General features: G+C 37.3%; 1 protein-coding gene across 1 annotated transcript; it reads right to left on the bottom strand.

Annotated features, from left to right (window-relative positions):
- Positions 1 to 5,651: 5,651 nt before the first annotated feature.
- LOC132624878 (transcription factor SRM1) lies at positions 5,652 to 21,927 on the bottom strand. The gene is made up of 3 exons (XM_060339619.1): positions 21,413 to 21,927; positions 19,841 to 20,498; positions 5,652 to 6,460 (listed from the first exon to the last, which is right to left on the bottom strand). The coding sequence occupies exons 2-3, from the start codon at positions 20,218 to 20,220 to the stop codon at positions 5,971 to 5,973; spliced, it is 870 nt and encodes a 289-aa protein (XP_060195602.1). The 5' UTR covers positions 20,221 to 20,498; positions 21,413 to 21,927; the 3' UTR covers positions 5,652 to 5,970.
- Positions 21,928 to 23,099: the final 1,172 nt, after the last annotated feature.

Raw genomic sequence — 23,099 nt, 5'->3', positions numbered from 1 at the left:
AGACTGATATACCTCACACATTCATTTCTCCAAACTATCATTTCTTTGAGTGCACAAAAGGGACTGAATACACATCACCCAGATTTACTCATTTTAAAAGGGGAAAAGAACACAAACTCTACAAGTCATGTCAATATTTTGATATACATTTTAAATGCTGGTTTTCAGGCATAACATTTAACCAATAGAGAATACTGATTTTAGGGGCTTCCAGGTCTTAAGAAGACTGAACAGGCAACGACAAAGAACATGCACCACCAAAGTGACTATTTTGCTTTTCAAGACTAAATCATTATCGTACCATTAGTGTCAGAAAAAAAAATCACCCGAAGAAAGGGGGGAAAAGGGAGATGATCATGTAAACTCACATGGTTTTCCTCTCTTATACTTAATGAAACCTGAAAAGGTCCTATGAAATTGTGATTCAACAAAGGGGAACCCCTAGCAGCTTAGGATCAGTAGTACTAGGCTGAGTAAAAGAACTCAAAGCCTTTCCTAACTTCTCCCTAGCCCTAGAATAGTCACCCTTTACCTTACCATAGTTCAAGGACTAACCTCATAAGCTCTCTTTACTTAGGTGATCACAGCAATTCCATTTTGTACCTTAAATTAACCTTATCAGTTCAACATCTATTAGAGAAAGCCAATAATTTTACTCTTTCGGGTTCTTAGCCCTTTCAAACTATTAGTTTCACTCAAAACAGACATAACAATAAGTTGCAGGTTTTTTAATCATTTCCTTTAGCATGGTGGACATATGTGTACTCATTAAGGTCAACAAGTGGTTCTAAACACTCATAGACAAAAATTTTACCATAAAACACATATGATGATCAAAACCCTGAACATAGTTGGTGACAAATCACACATGAATCATGCACTCATTATAACTAGACATACAAAAACATGAAGAACTCCAATGAACCAGTTCTGGCATACATATGCAGTTTGGACCCATGCTTGAGCAGGTAATCAATAGCTTAGTCATATCCAATAGGTACTCATTTTGATTAATTTGAGGCAAATAAGAACTTAAACTCAGGACTTAAGGTTCATCATTCCACACACTTAAATTATCCCGAGATTTTTTCATATTCATTTTACATTAGACTAGGTAAGACATGTTGACTCAAGCCTAATAATGAGATAGGCAGATTTTCACATGTGCAGGTCTCAAGACAGCTCCAAACCACTAAAACACCATGAGTTTACAGATCAGGCTAAAATCAGGTTTCATTTTTTGTGTGAACATATAAGACCATCTAGTTCATCTAGTTCAAGTTTTCTCTGATTTGTGAACATATAAGACCAGATTTGGTTTTAAAAGGAAGCATATTATTCTTAAGCAAGGTTAAACCAGTTATTCAACATATTCTTACATGATGATTCAATATGAACATCATACAGTTGAATAGTCACTGAGTATACTTAACCAAACAATTAAACTCAAACAACTAGGCAGATTATCATTAACATCTATCTAATCTACCACTAATAGAACTAAACAAAACAATTACATAACTAGAAGACACTTAAACAATAATTCACACTTAAACAAACTAGGATAAAATAGATAAACAAGCAGACAAACAGATGGCTAGGCAATCAAATAAATTGATCAAATAAAACTAATAACTAAAGAGAAGAGGAAAGTTTACGTTTTGTAGTGGCAGCCCTTGTTGAGAATGGTGTGGAGCCTTTTTATCTCCTCCACGCTTCACAACCATGCAAAACTAAAAGAAATCAAAGGATTTCAAAAACGCAAGACCAAATTTGAACAAGAGAGGGCTTCGGGCGAACAAAAACCCTAGGTATACTCACTAATTTAGTATAAAAACCTTGAAATGGTTTTTTGCTAAAAGATGCTAGTATTTTCGTCTCTCTATAATGTGGGATTAGGGTTTGTTTATATAGAACCCCAAATCCTAGGATTTCATACTCAAACTGATGTGGGACAAGTGAATGTGGGGGGAAGGAAGGGGGGAGGGGGGCGAATCCCACCAATTCACAGCAAACCAATCAAATTCGAGTATTTGAAAATCAATAAGATAAGAACTATTAAGAATAATACAGAAAAACAAATAGAAAGAGGGGAAACCTCACCTTTGAGGTTGTCCAATGGTGGCATGAGGAGAGAGGGCAAGAGCATTAGTTTTTCTTGCCCAAAACAGACGAGCAACACTGAGAAATGTGAGATGTACACTGCTCCTTCACATATTTGGCAAAAATGCAGAGATAGTACGCAGGCGGAGTTCATTAGGGTTTGCCGCTTTCAACTGCTCAACATATGAAAATGATATGTATGCGTTGTGTGTATAGACGGTGTTGGGCCGGGTCACTCCATCTCAGACGAGGCCTGGCCAAAAAATGAAGGGGTAGGCCCAAAATTCCTTTTCACATATGTGTATATGTAATGAAAGGCTAATTTTGCCAAAAATGTGGCTATTAATGCAAGCTTAAAACTTAAACTAGTTTCGCAATTATGACCTCAATTAGCATAAAACAAATTAGCATTTCAATTTTAGGATTTTGAAAGTAATTGCAATTAGCGTCAAAAAAGAAACTGTAAAATTGAGATGTAATTGATTGTTTATTTAATTTTTCAAATTTCTTGTCTTAACGGAGTAAAATATTTATCAATCAACCATAAGTAGCTTTAAACAATTAATTTAATAATTATTTTTCACCATTTCGAATTAAAATCTTGATAAATAAGTAGGAAATGCTTAATATATACCCAATATACAGCATGATGGTATAATGGATGCTATTTTACCAAATGAAATGGCGAAATTCCATCGAAATAATTTTGTAAACCATTTTTACTTATAAAAAGGATATATTTCACTTCGTTTGTGATTCAAGAACTCCAAATAATCAAATAAAATTATTCGGGGGCAAAAATTAGGTGTCAACATCTATGAGACTAAGTTCCCTTTGTAGTAGGATCAGATAACTTGATCGACAACACAGAAGTAATTTCGGACGAAACGGGGGGAGAAAGAAACCAACACAACTTCGAAGAAGACCAGACTGACAATGTAGCTACGAACAAAACTCAGATGGATAAAGTACGGACACCGGATACCGAACCTACGGATCATCCAGAATTAGACTGGACAGATGCCGGTCCGGATAGAGAAAACGTGGAGAAAGTATAGACGGAAGGTGTCCATGCCAACGAAGTGCCACCGGAAGAACAATGGGTCGGGGTAAACGTCAAAAGCATGAATCAATTCGGTTGCACGATTACGTCACTGAAACATTCCGGAAAGAAAGTCCACGGGTCTGCCCCGATCCTCAGCAACCCTTAGGTGAGTCTTACCCTTTAGCTCAAGATATAACTTGTAATAATTTTTCCTCGCAACACCAAAGCTTCATTGCAGCAATCACCACAGGAACCGAACCAAAAACCTTTTGGAGGCAATGAAAAAGGAACATTGGAGAAAAGCCATGCAGCAAGAGGTTCAAGTATTGGAGAACAATGGAACGTGGACATTAAAAACATTGCCACCGGATAAGAAAGCTCTCGGATATCGTTGGGTGTACAAGATCAGGTACAACTGTGACGGCACAATCGAGCGTTATAAAGCTCGGTTGGTCATTTTCGAGAATAAACGGGAGGAAGAAATTGATTACAATGAAACTTTTGCTCCAATTGCTAAGGTAGTAACCGTTCGGACCCTCCTGGCAGTTGCGGCTGCGCGAAATTGGGAGTTGCATAAGATGGATGTTCATAATGTCTTCTTGCACGGTGACCTTACAGAGGAAGTTTATATGAAATTGCCACTGGATTTCGTGTTTCTAGTCCCGGCCAAGTATGTCGACTCCAAAAATCTTTGTATTGTTTGCAGCAAGCCCCATGGTACTGGTTTGGGAAATTGTCAAGTGCTTTGATGAAATATGGGTTCAAACAGTCATACTCGGATTATTCGCTCTTCACGATGCACCGTGGAAGTACGCAACTTAACGTCTTAGTCTATGTGGATGACTTGATTATCTCCGAAAACGACCATAGTGTCATTGAACAATTTAAAGACTATCTCCGTACATGCTTTCACATGAAGGATTTGAACCCTCTAAAGTATTTTCTGGGAGTTGAAATTGCACGTGGACCAACTGGGTTATTTCTCTATCGATGGAAATATGCCTTGGATATAATCTCTTGAGTCTATATTTCTTTGAGCTAAACTAATCAAAACTTCCATGGAACAGAATTACAGTTTGGCGTTGGCCAAAGGAGCCAACTTGGGTGATCCGGAACCATACCGACATCTGGTCGGTAGATTGTCAATTTTATGCGACCCGAGTTGTCGGATTGTGTGCTTGTTTTGTCCCAATTCATGTAGCAACCGAAAAAAGCACACTGGAATGCGGTTCTCCGTGTGGTGCGCTACTTGAAGAAGAACCCAGGACAAGGCATTGTGATGAAAAATGATTGTGATCTCTAGTGGTACAGATGGTGTGATTCGGACTGAGTCAAATGTCCGTTGACTCGAAAATCACTTACCAGTTATCTGCCTCGAGAGTTCACCCGGATCATGGAAAACCAAGAAGCAGCGCATTGTCTCTTGCTCGTCAGCAGAGACGGAATACCGATCAATGGCAATGACAGTCTGTGGATTGAAATGGTTACAGAGAATTTTGCATAGTTTGAGCATTGAACATAAATCTCAAGGGAAAATATATTGTGATAGTCAAGTAGCATTGTATATTGCACGAAATTTGGTGCTTCATGAACAGACTAAACACATTGAAGTCGACTGTAACTATGTCCGGGATGCACTCCAATCCGGTATAATACTTCCCAGTCATGTGTCAACTAGTGAGCAATTGGCCTATGTGTTTACAAAGGCTTTGGGCAAATCGCGCCATCAATATTTAATTAGCAAGTTGGGAATTGGAGACCCCCCCCCCCCCCCCCGTTTGGGGGGGAGGGGAATGAAACCCTATTCTAGTTTAATTTAATTTTATTATGGTGAAATTGTAATTATGGGTAGGATGTGTAGTCCTATTAGAATAGAATTACCTTATTAGTCTAGAAAAAGGAAGACCTTACTTCCACATAAGGAGGTCACTATGATGAATACAAAGTAGAACGAATTCTCCAATTATTATTGTCTCTCTAAATTCTCATCCTTGTCTCGATTTTAACATAAAGACACAATGTCCTACAGTTTTGAACAGAAAAAACATAACTTAAGGACATAATGTGCAGTAGTTTTAAATTGAAAAAATCAAACTTTAGCACACAATGTTTGACAATATCCCGAAATCTGGAACTAAAAGCTAATCGAGGAAGTGAAGAAACTGCTTCTCTCCCTTTTTTAACTGCGGCTAAACACTAAATAATGTGTTTAAGTACTAGATTGAACTTAAGTAGCGGTCCTTTTTTGGTTAGGGGTGAGTGACACTTCCACTCCTTTTTTTATCTCACTTATAACAAACCCGGCAGGGGAAAAGAGGGGGCGGGGGGGGGGGGGGAGGGGGGGGGGGGGGGGTTTGTTTGGTTGCAGAAATCTTGTAAAGTGGTGGTCAATAAACCTATAGTCGTAAATATCGCACCTTCATCATCGTCTGTTTTGGGCTTGACACGATCTCAATGTCGGCATTTCAATACTAGTTTCAACTTGTAAATGGAAGCAAACGTAGCTTACAATTCTGCTTCAGAATACATTTAAAATTTTAATTCTCAAATAGTGTTTCACTTCATGAGAAGATTCCTACATACCTAAAGCAAGAAGGTTACTTGCCCTATATCTTGGTGCTTCTACATCACATACGTAGATACATGAAGTCTTGCCCAATGCTTTATTTTGGATCTATAAGATAAATTGACAATGAAAGTCAAATTTATGCGATATCACAAAGATATTAATACTGCTAAGTCAGAAGATTGGTACATTAAGCCTGAACAAGCAGAAGCCTCTACGATCTTACTTTGTACAATTTCATAACTAAACAATTGTACTACCTATGCATAGACATATGTGGCATTGGATAGGTCATTGGAGCACCAGGAACAACTGCTCCAGGCATTGGAGGCCGGACACCATATGCCATATGTGTTGGCGGTGGAAGATTCACTGGTGTGCCAACTGCAGAAACAAAGGCCCCTCCTATTGGTTGTCCAATGCTAGTTGCTCCGTATATGCTAACACCAGGGGGAGCAGCTGGTGCCGGAGTTGGTTGTTTGCTCGGTTTGCTAGAAGAACTTCCTGCAGAAGAACCATTTGTTTGGCCAGTAATTGGACCTTGAGGCACTGAAACTTCTCCAGTGTTGACACTGGTGATGTCATGTATGCTTGATCGTCTCCTGTCTCTATTCATAGAGTTTAAGCGTATAAAGTATTTTTGAGCATGGCTGGCCACTTGTGTAGGAGTACGTGTCACAACAAAATTTCGGGAAATACTTCGCCAATCGCCTTTCCCGTATTTGTCCAAGCCAAGAAGGAACAATCTGTTTTCAAACTCATGAAGATAAAGCATTATGAGATTAATTGTCACTTCCACTATAAAGATTGAGTTAGCATCGACAAACACAAGTAGCAAAGCAAGAAAAACGACGAGAAAGAAACCAGTAAGTCATTTCAGAATGCACCACTTTTCAACTCTGCCAATGAGCACACAGCACACAAGCAAGCTCACAAAGCATCACATTAAAGGACACATTTTCAGGTATGTTTGAAAAGGATCTGGGTCGATATAAAAACTGAAAGCTTGCCCAGATGGTAACGTCATTGAGAATATACTTTTTCACTTCTCGAATTCTTTTTCTATTAGCTCTATCTAGGGGTGTACAAAGTAAACTGACAAACCGCACCAAACCGATAAACTGAGTCAAACCTAGAAAAAAACCCGACTAGTGGTTTGGTTTGACTTGGTTTGGTGTTGGAAAAAAAAAAACCCGACCATAATTGGTTTGGTTTGGTTTGGTTTTAACTAAAAAAAGTCAAACCGAACCAAACCAACCCGACATTACATGTATTCAATTTTTAAAACATTTTATACATAAAAATATTTATTTATAATGTAATTTATAAATATTTCTTAAATTTTTTCGTAGTTTTTTATCTATTATCATATTATTCAAGCTCGAACTTAGAATTTTAAATATCAATAAGTTTTATATCCTATGGATGTTAGTAACTCAAATAAAGTCCAAACCAAAACCAACTCAACACTAATGCTAACAAAAGAAATTCAATTTACCACTAGGAATGACAATAATGCTAGATATCTATTCTTTAGTTTTGCATAATTGATTTAGAGAGTGAAAATACATAACTTAAGTTTTTTTTCTTTGTCATGTTATTAATACTTATTAGTCGTACTTATTTTAGCATGACTTAGTATTTTTAGCTTATGGTCATTTTCTTTATGGCTTGTTAATTAGCAATATTTACTTTAACCGATTTTATTAGCTTTTGTTAAATATTTTAATACAATGTCATCACTCTTCTCACATTTTGTGTTATTTTCTTAAGAAAGACCTTAATTATATAATTGTATCTTAGTAGGTCTAAAGAAAATATTTAAAGTAAAAGTTATATGTTTTGTATCAAGACTATTACAAAAAAAAAACACCCGAGAAAACTCGAGGTTGAAAAATCCGAATTTTATTGGTTTGGTTTGGTGTATAAATTTAAAAATCCGACGCAATTGGTTTGGTTTGGTGTTTAAAAAATCCGAACCAACCCGGTCCATGTACATCCCTAGCTCTATCTAATACACTTTTTCTCCTGTTATTGCATAGTTCTATCCGGTAAGCTCTTTTTCCTGCTATTGCAGATATGTACAAGGAAAAATGAAAAGAAGATGAAGAGAGTCATCAAGTTAAAATAAAAACAGATTAAGAGGTTATCATAATAATAGGTTTGAGTTCAGTTATGAGGGTAATAAACTAACCCTAACCAAGCTGGGGCTACTGGATCAAACTTAGAAATTGGTTGATTTAGACTATATCTTATTTTCTCAACTTTTTTGGCTCCTGTTGATTCAATTCAATTATCTTCTTAGAGAAACCCTAAACCTAATGATCGGGAAGAAATAGGTCATGTTAGTTGAGAGACAAGAGGCTAAATCTAATGATAACTTCACACTTGATCCTTGCAACCGATGATTTTTAAATATCTGTCTGCACAAACAAGCTCAAGTTTCAGGCATTTAAGAGTCAAGAACCGGACTAGAAGCATTGGCTTACCATATTCGGACTGTATGCAGAGGAAATACAACCCTATGCTAAAATATCTTTTGAAATAGGAACAGCCTTGTGGTCCGCAACCACTTAACAGTTAACACACTATAAGCTCAGACCGCTTGGAAATCAAATGCCAGTTACTTATTATATTACTTATATATTACCAACAGGAATAGCCAATTTCAACAGAGAATCTACTTTGTAGGCAAAATTATCTCCCTTCTTCATGAACTAAGTCTATACATATATAAAATTAACTAGTGGTAATATGATTATAAAGAAATACTTACATTGTAGGCAGCCTTACCCTGCATTTCTAAGGCTGGGTACAATAGACCCTTGTGGTCCGGTCCTTTCCCGGACCTTGCGTGTAGCAAGAGCTTAGTGCACCCGACTGCCTTTTATTTTAACTTACTCTGTTCTTCATAGTTACTAATGCTATTGCAGGTAGCTTGAATTGGGAATATGCATAGAGTGCAAATTCAAGAGTGTTATATATTTTTGTCTTAGATGGAAAACCATATATATGAACGAGACAAACTGATCATAATCATATCACCAGCAAAATGCATAATGAAGCACTTTAAAGTGGAACGCAACAAACATTCTTACAAGCTAGACATTCAATTTCAGGAGGTTCTTTGAACAATTTCTACTGTTAGATGATAATCAGTCAGACGGTTGAAAAAATAGTTATAGGACTATACAACAACTATGCCTCAATCCCAAACAAGTTGGGGTCAGCTATATGAATCCCCACTTTTTCATTTAAGCTCATTTCATATCATCAAACTAAATAATATGAAAGTGAAAAATAAGTCATATATATAATAAATAATAACAATATTAGAAGTTCTTTCACAATTCTAAAACCTATCCTCAACTAGTAGCTACTAGCTATCACCTATATGGATATTTTTCTCCCATGGTCCGCTATCTTTAGCTAAATCTGCATTGATCAAAGAAATTCTAAAACTATGTCTATGAGAGGTTAGAAGATTGTAATTGAATAAAAGACACATGTGTCGGTGTCGAATATAATACATATGATATTGTCCAGTTTAGCACACTATCCAATTTAAAAACTTAACTCTTCTAAAATCCACAACTGAACAATCTAATACTAAGACTTAACATTCTAGCAATCAACATAACCTTGATACCAAGCATTTATAGATCTTTCGAGACAATTTCCTTCCATGTAATTTTAGGTCTACCCCTTTTCCCTTTAATGCCTTCACTTACCATAGTTTCGCACCTACGGACTGGTCCATCTATAAATCGACGTAGAACATGTCCAAACCATCTCGAGTGACGTTCTCGCAGTTTATCCTCAATGCATGCTTCTTGCACCTTATGACGAATGGAGTCATCTTTTAATCTTCTCTAATCTGGTATGACCGCACATCCTTCTTAGCATCTGCATCTCTGCGACACTCATCTTGTAGATATGTTGGACTTTAGCAGCCCAGCATTCGCTACCATATAACATTGTCAGTCTTATAGTTATTCTATATAACTTACCTTTCACTATGAAAGGCATCCTTCTATCATATATATAACAACCCGGTAGCACTTCTCCGTTTCAACTATCTGGTTTTAATCCTATGAGTAACATCTTCATCTATCATTTCATTCTCTTAAAACATGTTAACCCCTATTCATAAAGGTAAATGCTTTTTTTTGAGCACTTGACAGCCAATACATCATTGTAAATGCTAGCATATACCATAAAGTTGAAATACCTGTGTTCTTGTTTTCAAATATGTAGTATCGGGGTGACAGATTCCATGCAATCTTTATCCATGGACACTAGTCAATATCATGAGAGGCAATATTTTATTTGTGCACTCTTTTTATCTGCTTCGCCAGTTTCTTCACATAATACTATCGTAACTGGGAAAGCCCCCAAATTATTACCATTTAAAATACTACTAAAATATATCTCGAAGAATAACCTCTCTATTTCTTATTATTAAGAACCAGCAGACACAGAAACAAGCCTACGTCCAACTCCCCCTCATATATTCTGCAAGCCCAACTTCTGATTCAAGGACTTGATTGGTAATCCATCCTACCATTCTAGTGCTCTACATTTTCCATTTTCCAGCCTATCTGGAAAAGATGCAACTTAAAGCCTGAGATCCACCCAAACATCAGTTGAAGCATAGATGTTACAAACTGAAGCCCCGGCCAGTGGATCTGATGGTCGGGCTTTCTTTGATCTACCTGTTTGAGATTCTGTAGTGCACCAAAAGGCTAGAGTGACATCTTAAGTAAACAGTTATAACCATCTAGTTATAGCTGAAGGAAGAAGAGAGTAAAACCACATAAAATCTATAACTGAGACTGCCCGCCATTTTTATTTTGTTCTTTTTTGCCCCCTTCTGTCTATATTCCATTCATGACAGACATCAGTTGCCACTACACACTTGACTTGGGGCAAACACACACTTCGTGTGGTGTGTAAGTTCACCAGTCAGGAGTTGAGAAGAAAAACGCCACAGAAATCCAGGAAAGATGGAAGATAAAAGTGAATGTCCTGATCATGAGGAACCCCAGAATAATGATTGAGAAGTGCACAAACTTTCTATTTCCCACCCTTTCTAGTGGTGAAGGAGTGGCTTTTCAATGAGGAAGTTTGTCAGAACAGTCTACTGAAGAATAGGATGTTGAAACTAATAGCTCTTACTGTCAACAAGTTCATTAGGAGAAGTAAGAATGGATCAGCAAGCAGATGCTTCACAAAGATAACTCACCCTTGACCTCTAAACAGATGCCTTTTCGAAACTACTCTCCTTGACTCAGCCTATAAATTGTCCTCTTTTTCAAATACTGGACATCCAATTCTATCATAAGTCATCATGGCTATACATGTGTTGAGCTTGATATATTCTGGATCAGCTAGTTAAAAGATAGTGAGAGCTTCTACTCCCCAATTCAATCCTGCCAATGACCTAATAATAACAGCAGAATGCCTCTAAGATACTAGGGAATAAGCTGATCAAGACAAAGCAAAACAACAACTGCATTTGTTTCTTTTCGTGATGAATTTGTGCATTTTCCTTTTATTTGTAACATATTTGGCACAAAAACTACTTCATAAATGTATTATTTGGGAAATTAGAAAATTGCTTGTGTTAGGAAAATTGTTGACATTTCATATATGATGCAAATAACAGATAGTTGAATCTATTCTTTTCGATGACAAGGGAACCCGCAGCCGCTACCCTTTGGGTGCGCATAGGGTAAACCCCGCTCCTGTGTCATAGCCCGCAAACCACACAGGAGAGATAGCCCAGACTAGGCAAGCCTTGAATTAAATAGATAGTTGAATCTTGTAGTTTGAATTACATATAATACGACCTTTGTATATTGTACATGTGATTAGTTTTGGTACCAATAATCCGTGTAATGGTCAGTTTGGGAAGAATAAGCTAAAAGAGTTAAAAATTTAAATCAAGATCAAACAATAATCAAAAACGAAATTAAAATGACAGATTATTATAATTTTGAATTACAATGTGAAATAATCTCATAAGGATTATGCTTTTCTTTTTTTAATTCTAATCTCATAAGGATAATTCTTTTATATGAAGGTTATTGATAGCAGTCCACCTTTTTTATTGATTGGTAATTGATAGCTGTCCACATAAATGAAGAGTATTTCTCCACATTAATGATTTTTAATAACATTTAAGTAAAACATAATCCCCCTCCCCCCCTTGTGCCTTGTTTCTAAAGGTAGGAATCTCAGGAACCCAATTTTCACATAAAGGACTGACCCAACCCGCCACCTGCCCTGCCCCATAAAAAAAGCAAAATTAAGTTTTGCCCAGCCCGCCTGCCCGGGTCCAGCCTCATTTACTTGTTCCCCTACCCTGCCCTGCCCCATTGCCATCTCTAATAATGATCCATCAAAATAAATAAATAAATAAATAAGTGATGTCTTCTGGATACATGCATCTAAAACTTTTCAAGCCTAGAGGTTCAAATTTGCTTACATGCTTTCTAGGCAACTTGACTCTCATCTTAAAGCTTGTGCGTTTGTGTGCGCATCACGGTATCTTTTTATTTATCAAATAATATAGCACTGCGAGAACTATTTAAAGCATTAAATATAAACAGGACAGGGTAGGGCAGGGCTAAAACAGGAAACAATGTCAAATGGGGCAGGACAGGTCAAAACTTTGGCCGTCAAGACTTGCCTGCCCCGCCTCCTCCCCCACTCCCACCCCACCTGCTCCCATTTACATCCCTAGGTAAGAGCATATCCAGGGATGTGTGGGTTAGGCGCGCATTACGGATTTTAATCCTGCTACATATGATAACACGGGATTTAAGTGGAGAAGGGTACAAGGTCTGGCCAATTATTCACGAGTAAATGGAACCGTGCACCACTGGTCCTCCGATATTTCTCGGTTATCAACAAAAAATTTAGAATTATTTAACTAAAAATGTTACTTTCTGAGGAAGACCTAATTAACCAAAAATCTGTTGAGGCGCTAAGATTATAGTAGCAATAGCAAACTCCAAGCCAATTCCTACTTCAATTTATCACTTATAACTGAAAACCTTAGATACTGCTACAATTTACAATTATTAATTGTGAATGATTGCCTACATATTAGTTCTATCCATAGACATGTACATATGTTCTGACGATGCATTTATGGAGAGTCATCGACCTGTCTATCCTTGATGTCATCATGGATCTTTCTCCCTTTTGTCCATGTAAAATTCAAAACAAAGGAGAAGGTCAATGAACTCCATCTCTTCTATGATGCCCGAAAATTCTATGAATTAGGTATGCTCTTGAAGCATGTTTCTCCACAATGTCTGGTTACATTAAAATCTCCGACATCACCCAAAGTCCATTTGATAGAGATCCATCAATTTTCTTTTTTGATCAAGTAAAAGTATTTTCATTCATAAACACGGCCCAACTTGCCATATACAAGGGGTATACCATAAGGTAAAGAATCTACAAAAGGATATGATTCTCTACAAACTCCACTCAATCGTCTATACAACAAGGAACTTCCTGTGTGCACCAAAAGAAAATAAGGAAACGGAGACTACTCCTCAACTGAGAGAAACTCAACTCTACTTCTTCAAAAGCTCTCCTATTTATCTCTCTCCACACAATCCACATTAACGCAAGTAGAACCATGTTCCAAGCCCTTCGCCTTCTCCTCCTTCTCCCGCTCTTCCATCTGAAAATCAAATCTTTCACAGTTTGCTCATGCAGTGCGAAACCACCAAAGCATATCCCACCATAACCTCATGGTTAGCCCGCAATGTTGAAGAAGATTATCCACGTCCTCGCCTGCCTCTTTACACATGTAACACCAACTGATACAGACAACCTTCCAGCCTTCTAAGATTTTACAACAACATACCCAGTGGAATCCCACAATGTGGGATCTGGGGAGGGTAAAGTGTACGCAGACCTTACCTCTACCTCCGAAGGTAGAGAGGTTGTTTCCGAAAGACCCCCGACTCAAGAGAAAGCGTGACAAAAAAGGTTAGATACGGACAAGGGGAGCAAAGCAGTATTAAAATGAAAATAGCGAGAGCGACAAAGCTATGATAAAGTAGCCCGAAAAAAAGGCAGTAGCTATCACAGATAAATAAGGTAAAAGGCAGTAACTACAGTCGATATACAACAGCATACACTAATCCTACTACAAGAAATAACAAAATGTAATAGAAGTCGAAGAGCAAGAAGCTATACAAGTACTACTACTACTATTGACCTTCTAAATAGAGCAACTCGCGACTACCTACTACCCTTCTACTCTTATCCGTGTCCTCCATAACCTTCTATCTAAGGTCATGTCCTCAGCAAGCTGAACCTTCCCCATGTCCTATCTAATTACCTCTCCCCAATACTTCTTCGGCCTGCCCCTACCTCTCCTGAAACCGTCCATAGCCAACTTCTCACACCTCCACACTAGGGTCTCCGTGCCTCTCCTCTGCACATAACCAAACCATCTTAGCCTCATTTCCCGCATCTTATCATCCACCGAGGCCACTCCCACTTTGTCCCAGATATCTTCATCTCTAATCCTATCTCTCATAGTATACTTGTACATCCATCGCAACATCCTTATTTCCACAACTTTCATCTTCTGAACGTGAGAGTTCTTGACTGGCCAACATTCCACCCATACAACATAGTTGATCCAACCACCGCTCTGTAGAACTTGCCTTTAAGTTTCGGAGGCACCTTTTTGTCACACAAGACTCCGGATGCTAGCCTCCATTTTATCCATCCTGCCCCAATATGATGTTTGACATCATCATCGATCTCACCATTCCCTTAGATAATAGACCCAAGATACTTAAAACTTCCTTTCTTTTGAATGACCTGGGTACCAATCCTCACTTCAACACTAGCCTCATGTGCTGCGTCACTGAACTTGCACTCCAAATATTCCGTCTTGGTCAAACCCTTTAGACTCCAGGGTCTCTCGCCAAACCTCCAGCTTAGCGTTAACTCCACTGCGAGTCTCGTCAATCAGAACTATGTCATCCGCGAATAACATACACCATGGCATCTCACCTTGGATTTGTCGTGTCAATCCACCCATCACCAAGGTGAATAGAAACGGGCTGAGAGCCGATCCCTAGTGCAACCCCATCATCCTTCTAAGATTTTCCGCTGTCAAAATCATCCCTAACAGCTAGCCAAGTGAAAAAGCACACTTCCCTCGGTACCTTTGGAATCCATATTGCATTACATGGAAAACATGCTCCTCTCTAACCAAAAGTCTCATAAAAAGACTTCACAGAGAACACTCTGTTATTCCCCAGGCCCCACCACCAAACACCGGGGTTATCAACCGGATTGACTTGCCTATGTAGCAAGGCTAACAATCTTTGAACTCCTAATCTTGAAATTCCCTTCTAAATCTCAAGTCACAAAAAATCTCTCCACCTTGTGTCCCCTAATTTGTTGAATTGTCAAGTTTCTTTGGCAAGATATTATGTACAATCTCTAGAATACATCAAATATACCTAAGAATGCAGTCAATTCATACAACATCTCAGTTCACTCATCCCTTCCTTCATAGCCTATACAATGCTGAGATTAACCGAGTGAAACAGGAATAGCGTGAGAACTACTTTTCTACATGACCACAATCTCCTAACCCAAAGAATAAAATGCCACCACTACCTTCTCCTGAGTTAATGACAGCTCAATCCACACCTATTTGCCATGTAAGTGTTACCAAGCCCTGTGTCCCCACTCCAATTGTAGTTTCCTAAGCAATAAAAGTCAGTAATCGTTCTATGGACCAATATTCAGAATCTTCTTTTGTTCCTACTATTTGACCCCCTACATTTCAACGGATAGGAAATCCAAATATTTCTGATTCCCAAAAGTTTTTCTTCATCTAATTCAATACTTTTGCTTAACAAAATAAGTATTGAAGTGTGTGACCATCTCATCTAGAAGCTTAAGCTATTGGAGAGAATTGTTAGAGAGAGCACACTTTTATTTGTTTAGTTATATCTTTATGGCGTCACCTCGCGTGCAAGCCTAATTCTTTTCCACGGCCAAGCATGTGATTTTTTTAAAAAGAAATATGGGTAGCAGTGAGACTTGAACCCAGGACCTCTGTCTGCTCTAATGTCATGTTTAAGTGTGTGACCATCTCATCTAAAAGCGTAAGTTGTTAGAGAGAACTCACTTTTATTTATTTAATTATGTCTTTAACAATAAGTTTGGTGAAGATACATGCACTATTCTTCCTCCACCTAAGGTAGGAGGTATGCTTTTGGGATATGTTCTAAGGACTCATCACCCCATCCCAAAATCAGTCACCTCTGGTATGGCTGCAACCTCTAAATGGAAGGTCAGAAAAAACTCCAATTCTTTATTTTATGTCAAATCATTTTGGCGGACCTCTTACAAAGGGCTATGTTATAAGCTACTTCCTGTAAGTGTAACTTCAAGAAATCTACCTTCTTAACTATTATTTTAAAGGCCTCAATGTCTACATCTACTGGATCTAGGAACAAAGAATAGCCAAAGGCCATAGTTTTGCTGGAAATTATGCCAAGTTTCTCCCAATATATCCACTTTGTTCACCAAATTTCTTTCTTCCATTTAGCAACCTGAATAGGCACATAGACAAGAAGATCTCCAGGTGTGCAATTGGATTCGAGTCTAGTCTGTTTTACCAAGTACATCGCACCCCTTGAATTCTCACATTTCCCTTTGAAAATTTCATACAATTTAATTTTGAATTGTATGATTGATCAAGCACATGTCTCCTAACCCTCACAAAAAGAGAGCTTCATTTCATACTACCAAATTCTTCATTGGTTGTTTATAGGTGTTTGCCGAATGGCCAACACCTCCTAAATTTATCAATCATTTTGAAATCTTCTCCAAGCTTACCCAAGTGGTAGATTTTACCTCTATACAGATCTTAATTTCTAATCTCAGACTAACAGAAATGTGGTTGTCCCTCCATTTCACACAAATTCTATCATACTTAAGATGCCAGTGTCTGCATTGCCTAAATCAATAAAATCACCACAAAACCTCAACAACAACAACATATGGGTAGAGTGTACGCAAATCTTACCCCTACCTTGGGAGATAGGGAGGTTATTTCCGAAAGACCCTCGGCTCTAGAGAAAGCAGGGCAAAAAGTCAGCCAAGAATTGATGAAAGTAAAGGAACCATGGCAAAACACTATAAATAAGCAGTATGAAAATAAATAACAGTAAATGCAACAAACTAATACGATAATCGAAGCATAAGAGACATCAGAAAGTAACAGGAAATCAAAGGGCAAGGAACTACAAAGATAATACTACGCCTACTAATACGGAATGGATACACGGGACTACGCTCCACTACCTACTAACCTTCTACCCTAATTCACGTCCTCCACAACCCCCTATCTAAGGCCATGTCCTCGGTAAGCTGCAACTGCGCCATGTCCTGCCTAATCACTTCTCCCCAATACTTCTGCGGCCTACCTCTACCTCTCCTAAAATCATCCACCACAAAACCTCAATTGCTCGAAAACCCTCTTTCAACCAAAGATGTAATGGTAACCCTAGAAGCCCAATCCAAATGTACTCAGGTTTTACATCTTCAAATAAAAATAACTGCCGCCTACTAAAATAAAAGAAAGTAAATGATGAAACTCCCAATTTTTGAATGAATCTTCCAAATTGTTAAATCTTTGAAGCACAAAATATTACTTCATCTAGTATGACTCTTTCCATCTCCAGCATATCTCTTTACAACCCTAAGCTTAATTCATTGAACAATTACATTTTCCAGCAACAAAAAGTGTTCTCCTTCCCTCCGTCTTCTAAGTGTTCCAGTTTCAATTCAATCACATTTCATGTCTCCATACAATGGGCTTAATTCATTGAACAATTAATTTGAAACTCACAATATTTGTTCCCAAGGAAATTGTTCAAAGTTTTGCCAGAAACAGGGGTCTTAAAGAGAAGTCTGAGTTTATCTCTGGATAAAAAATGAGAATCTTTTAAAAAAAAAAAAACTTATTTATACTTTTCGGAAAGGGGGGGGGGGGGGGGGGGGGGGGTTACAAAGCGGCCTTTTAATGAGCTTATTCACTGCTAGCAGAAGTGTCTCAGTATTGCATCAATGGTTAGCTGCAACCACAATGATGCAGAATGACACTTAACAGTTAACACAAACACTAGCAGAGGACAAGAGCCAAGACAAAAGCATTATAATGCAGGACCGAAATGCAGAATTTGTGGTGGTGGAGGGGACACAAAATACGGAGTTTTGCATGCCTTAGGCAAGAAATAGAGCAATACTTCTGATACAGTGGATGCGCTATAAACATGGACGTGCAAAATAAAAGCTTTCAAGTTGGTTAATTGCCAAATCCAGATACATGATTAATTGACTTGTAAGTTAAAGGCAACTAATAAAACATGGATGCTCAAAGGGGAGTTAAATAAGAAAACGAAACCTGGGAGAAACATCCATGACCTCGGCATCACACCTTGAACGAGTACTAGTTAGGACGAAAGCCAGCAACTTAGAAAGCTCGAGTGAAAAACACAGATTACTTAAATTAGGAATAACTTAAACCAATTAGAACTGCAAAGCAAGAAAAGAAAAACGTCGCGTTTGCCTCAAAAATTTGAAAGAAAAAAAAAATTGTAAGAAAAATGCTCCGGGATCTACTTTTCAATCAAAGGCCAAGAAGAGAGAAACCAAATGCCAAGAGAGAATTTTTTTTCAGTTCTGCGAAAGCTGCTTAAAAGTTTCAAAGTTGTTCAGTATTTGAAAAACTTTTCATCCTTGAAGTTTGGTTGAAAAACAGTTTTTGCAAAAAAATGATTTTTTTTGTTGAAGTTCTTTTTCAAAATTTTGAAGAATGCCTACTCTGAAGAGGTTTAGAGAAGCAAAGAACAGGATAGAAGGATTGGATCACAAGGTTGTATATTTTTCTTTGTCGATATGGTAAACCCATCCGGCTAACACCCCTTACAGGAGTCAATAGGCCCTTTCTCATTTTGCTACATTGTTTACTAGAACCCTTGATCTCAAAGTTGGAGGTGGCCTTTCCACTAGATTATTCCTCCCTTGCCATCGCAAGGTTGAATTCATTGTGGGAGTAAGGAAGGTTACTACTTATATCTTGAAACTACGTATCCTAATGGAACTATTTTGAGCTATGAATCCTCAGTGACTCAGTCAGTATTAATATATAAAGAAGAATTAAAGAGGCAATTTTGACAAAATCGTTTTGCGTACAAGTGTACGAACATCAAAAGAATCTAACCAGCCTTCTTGACAAAATGATGCAAGTAATGATAAACAGGGCCTTTAAGATATTTTCTCCCTGAATTTAGTTTTACTTATAGATACCCAACTATTCATATCTTAGCTCACTCATTTAACCATGGAATATTTGATATTATTACACTGGTTTCACATAAACTTTTGCTGTAAGCCACTAACTTAATACTCCATATGCACTTATCTCACATAATTTGTCAATACTGCTCAATTTCTCCTTTTCAAATTCAACCAAACAGTGTCCACATTTCTCTTTAGCATAAACATTTTAAATGGAACACCGGCATTCAACATTACTTGTTGCTTCTTATGACAAACGAAGCTTCACAAACAATAAAAGAAATACTACTCAAAGCAAGTGAGAAATGAAAGTCAAGATACTCTCTCTGCTATCATTTTACATGACACAAGCTCAAGCTTGCCAAAGCTTTATATGCAAATAAATTGTGGTACTTGCATGAGTGATATAAGCATTACAAACCATAGTCTCCAGGATCTAGAAGAAGTGACTGTAGACTCGGCATATTGTTTGAGATTTAACATGTAAACATTATGTAAGAAGCACACTTAATATTCCCAGCGCAAATTGATCAACCTTGAGCTTAGGAATACATTATTACCGACAGTGAAAAAATTCCACTGTAGCTTACCGATCGCAGAAGTGCAAGCATCTTTTACTCATTTATATGGATATACTAAAATAAGGTGACACAGGGGTAATACATGATAGTGGATAAAATAAATGGCCTGCACTTACCATTAACTTTGAAGATATGTATAGGGTAGAAAAGACTGGTAGCTACAAAGCAATGGTTACTAACCTATGCTCATCCTCAGTCCAAGCAATGCCTTTGCGGCGCTCCTGATCTGCCCTCGAAGACTTACCTCCATGATTTGATTCACCATTTAAGTTGGCACTCTTCTTTCCTGTTCCTTCATCACCACCATGGCTTGTAGAACTGTCTGAAGAAGAGTTATAACAAGGTAAAGGAACAGAGCCAGACTCGATCCGGCTAACATCATCTATTAAGAGGTCGTAGTGATTCTTAACCTCTTCTAATGTTTTCCCTGGAACATCAAACGTAATTTTCTCCCACCAATCTTCACAATCCTCAGGGTAAGTTGCCAAGGCATTCTCAAATGCCTTATCTTGCTCTCTACTCCATATGGAGCTGCTGCTACTTGACTCATCTATTGTCATCTAACCCCTTCTTACTTTTGATCGAAACAAAACGCAAGTGAATCGCTCAACAGTCCCACAAAAAAGCTTGAACAATCATCTCAAGGGAAATTACAACTTTGGGTTAAGCAACAATTTAACTGCAAGATTGGACTGCCAATAAGCTCAATGAGAAGAGAAACAAAGGAGTCTAAAAATAGCCAAACAAACTGAAAAGCAGCTCCAATAAGGGAAAGAGATGCTGATGGATCCAATGGTGGTTTCTTTCGCCAAATCAAGAACTGGACACTTGTGAATTGCTGACCATATTAATGAAGAAAAGGGACCCAACTTTAGTTAGAGCATGAGAAATATCTGAAACCAATAAAACCAAAAGATGCAATAACTGGCATTTTTGGAGGGGGGTAGCATAGACACCTTTAATTACTGACGGTGATTACAATTCCACTGGTAATTAGGGTTATGAACTAATTACCATGAAAATGACTAGCATGATAAATCCAAACATACATGAAAGACCCAGAATACCAAATTTGGATAGCAACACTATTTGAATTGCCACTTATTGATCCCCCAACTGCCAAATATTCCATTCTTGATAACAACAATTTTGACAGCACAGGCCCACAACCAAAAGCATTTTTTTCTGCTGCTCTTACTTTTACTTTACAACCTCAACTGAGTTACAGATAGTAAAACCAATCACTACTCTCTCTGTCCCACACACACCTTCCTTTCCAGTCGGTCCCAAAAAAATTGGCATATTTTTCTATTTGACAACAATTTAACGTTAAACTTTACTTTTATGCTTAACGAGATAATTTATAATCAAACAAATATTTTTAGCTTGTTTTATATCACAAGATTCGAAAGTTTCATTTACTTTTTAAACTCCGTGCCCACTCAAACTACATAACATAAATTGGGACGGAGGGAGTATGTAAAAAGTTCAGGAAAAAAAAAAAATAGTCTATATGGGATATCTATACCAAACGAGGAATAAGGAGTCGTTTTTTAACCAATTGATGCAAAGCAGTAAGTAATGAAATCACAAATTCAGTTCCTAACTACATTGAAAGCGACTACATTGACTGCTAGAAAAAGTTACCTGATGATGATATTACTGCTAACAAACAACATTTTGACACTTCTCTCTTACAAAGGAAAAAAAAAAAAAAAAAAACTTTTAAAGTTGAGTTTACTTACAGATTACCTGAAAGTAAGGAAACTTTGTTGAGCCAAAATCTTCCTTATAGTTGAGAAGTACCAGTAACCATTCAGTTAATCTTTCAATTAGGCCAGCATCATGAAAACCCCAAAATATCCTCAATATAAGTTGTCCAACTTCCAAGAATTAAAAAGTTAAAATAATAATAATGGGAACAAGAAAATGAGGATGACGTTGATACGTTATCCTGAAAAATGAAGCGTCCACAAGAATAAGAAGAGAGTGTGGGCCTATCCCAATTGCACACCTACTTGCAAAGACAGTGACAGCTCACACCATAATCAATTCTAAGGTCCCCAACTTGCTATACTCATTAATTTTGCTGACATAAAACCAAATCGAGTCTGTTAAGTGTGAAAACTGTGAATCACCTTTTTCTGTTTGGATCAGTAACAAAGTTTCAATCTTTCTGGGTTTTCACACTGAAGATGATTGCAGAAACGACCCTATCCTGAATATGTATGTGCATATATATCCATTTTAATAATGGGGTGGGTTCTGACAGGGCCAATCAGTTGTGCATAGAATAATCTATCAATACTTGTTATTAGTAGTAATATCTTTTACACTTCTTGCCCAATTATGGCTGTTTCCTTTCCTAGTTCAGTAAAAACATAACATTATTTTTATTTTAGTATAGAAGTCGATAATCGCACGGCAATTGCGTCACCAGGCAAGTAAAATGACTGTTTTATTATATTCTCTCTGTTCCATAATAAGTGTTACTTTAGTTAAAAAATACGCATATTAAAAAATCAATAATGCAATGTGAAGTTTACTAAATTACTCTTACATAATAAAAATAAATCATTTTTGGCTTTTAATTAGAGCATGCACAAGTAGTAATCCTTTTGATATTGGTAATCCAATAATATCAAGTTACAATATGGCTTTTTCAATTATCATTTAGATGTTACTTTAACTTGTCAGTTTTTGTTTAAGGGTGGAGTTGAAAAAACTAGTCAATCTATGTTTTTGATTTTCTAAGGTGACATTTATTATGGGACAAATTATTTTTGCTAGATGACACTTATTATGGGATGGAAGGAGTAATACACACCTCGCGGCGGTGGGGAAAGGTATTCAAAATAGATGGCCTTTGACTCTTCGGACGGGTATGCTAGAAAGGATGTTTGGATGTTTACTTGGATCATACGTGTATAACGTGTTTTCCAAGTAAATGTTTGATGTGGGGAGGTTCGGTCCAGTCTGTTCACCTCAATTTGCGCCCTATTTGAGACTAAAGTAGGAGGGGTGGCGACCTCGTCTTAAGGCGATTCAACATTTACTAAAAATAATTTAAACCTTATTTATATAATATAATTTTTTAATAAAAGAGATTTTGATGAACCCTTTCTGGTATCCCGACTCCTTCTATGCCTAGGGGTTGTACTTTTTGCCAAAACTATTGAAAGTTTATGCTCCTTTTAATGCATTTCTTGATGTTAAATTGTTAAATATGTGCAGAAAGTTATTCAGTAAATTGATTCTATATGTTCAATACATAAATAGTACTTTTTGTTTAGGGAGACGAATATTATCGCAGAATTAACACGTTAAATTCTCAACCATTTTAATTATACTGACATCTTCTTGAAATAAAGTTTTGCAAACATGTCACACTTCAAAACATGTTACGATATTTACTTTCATCGTATACGCTGCAATGGCA

Source organism: Lycium barbarum, chromosome 12, assembly GCF_019175385.1.
Source record: "Lycium barbarum isolate Lr01 chromosome 12, ASM1917538v2, whole genome shotgun sequence".
Taxonomy (NCBI): Eukaryota; Viridiplantae; Streptophyta; class Magnoliopsida; order Solanales; family Solanaceae; genus Lycium; species Lycium barbarum.
This window is presented reverse-complemented; position numbering and strand designations above follow the sequence as displayed.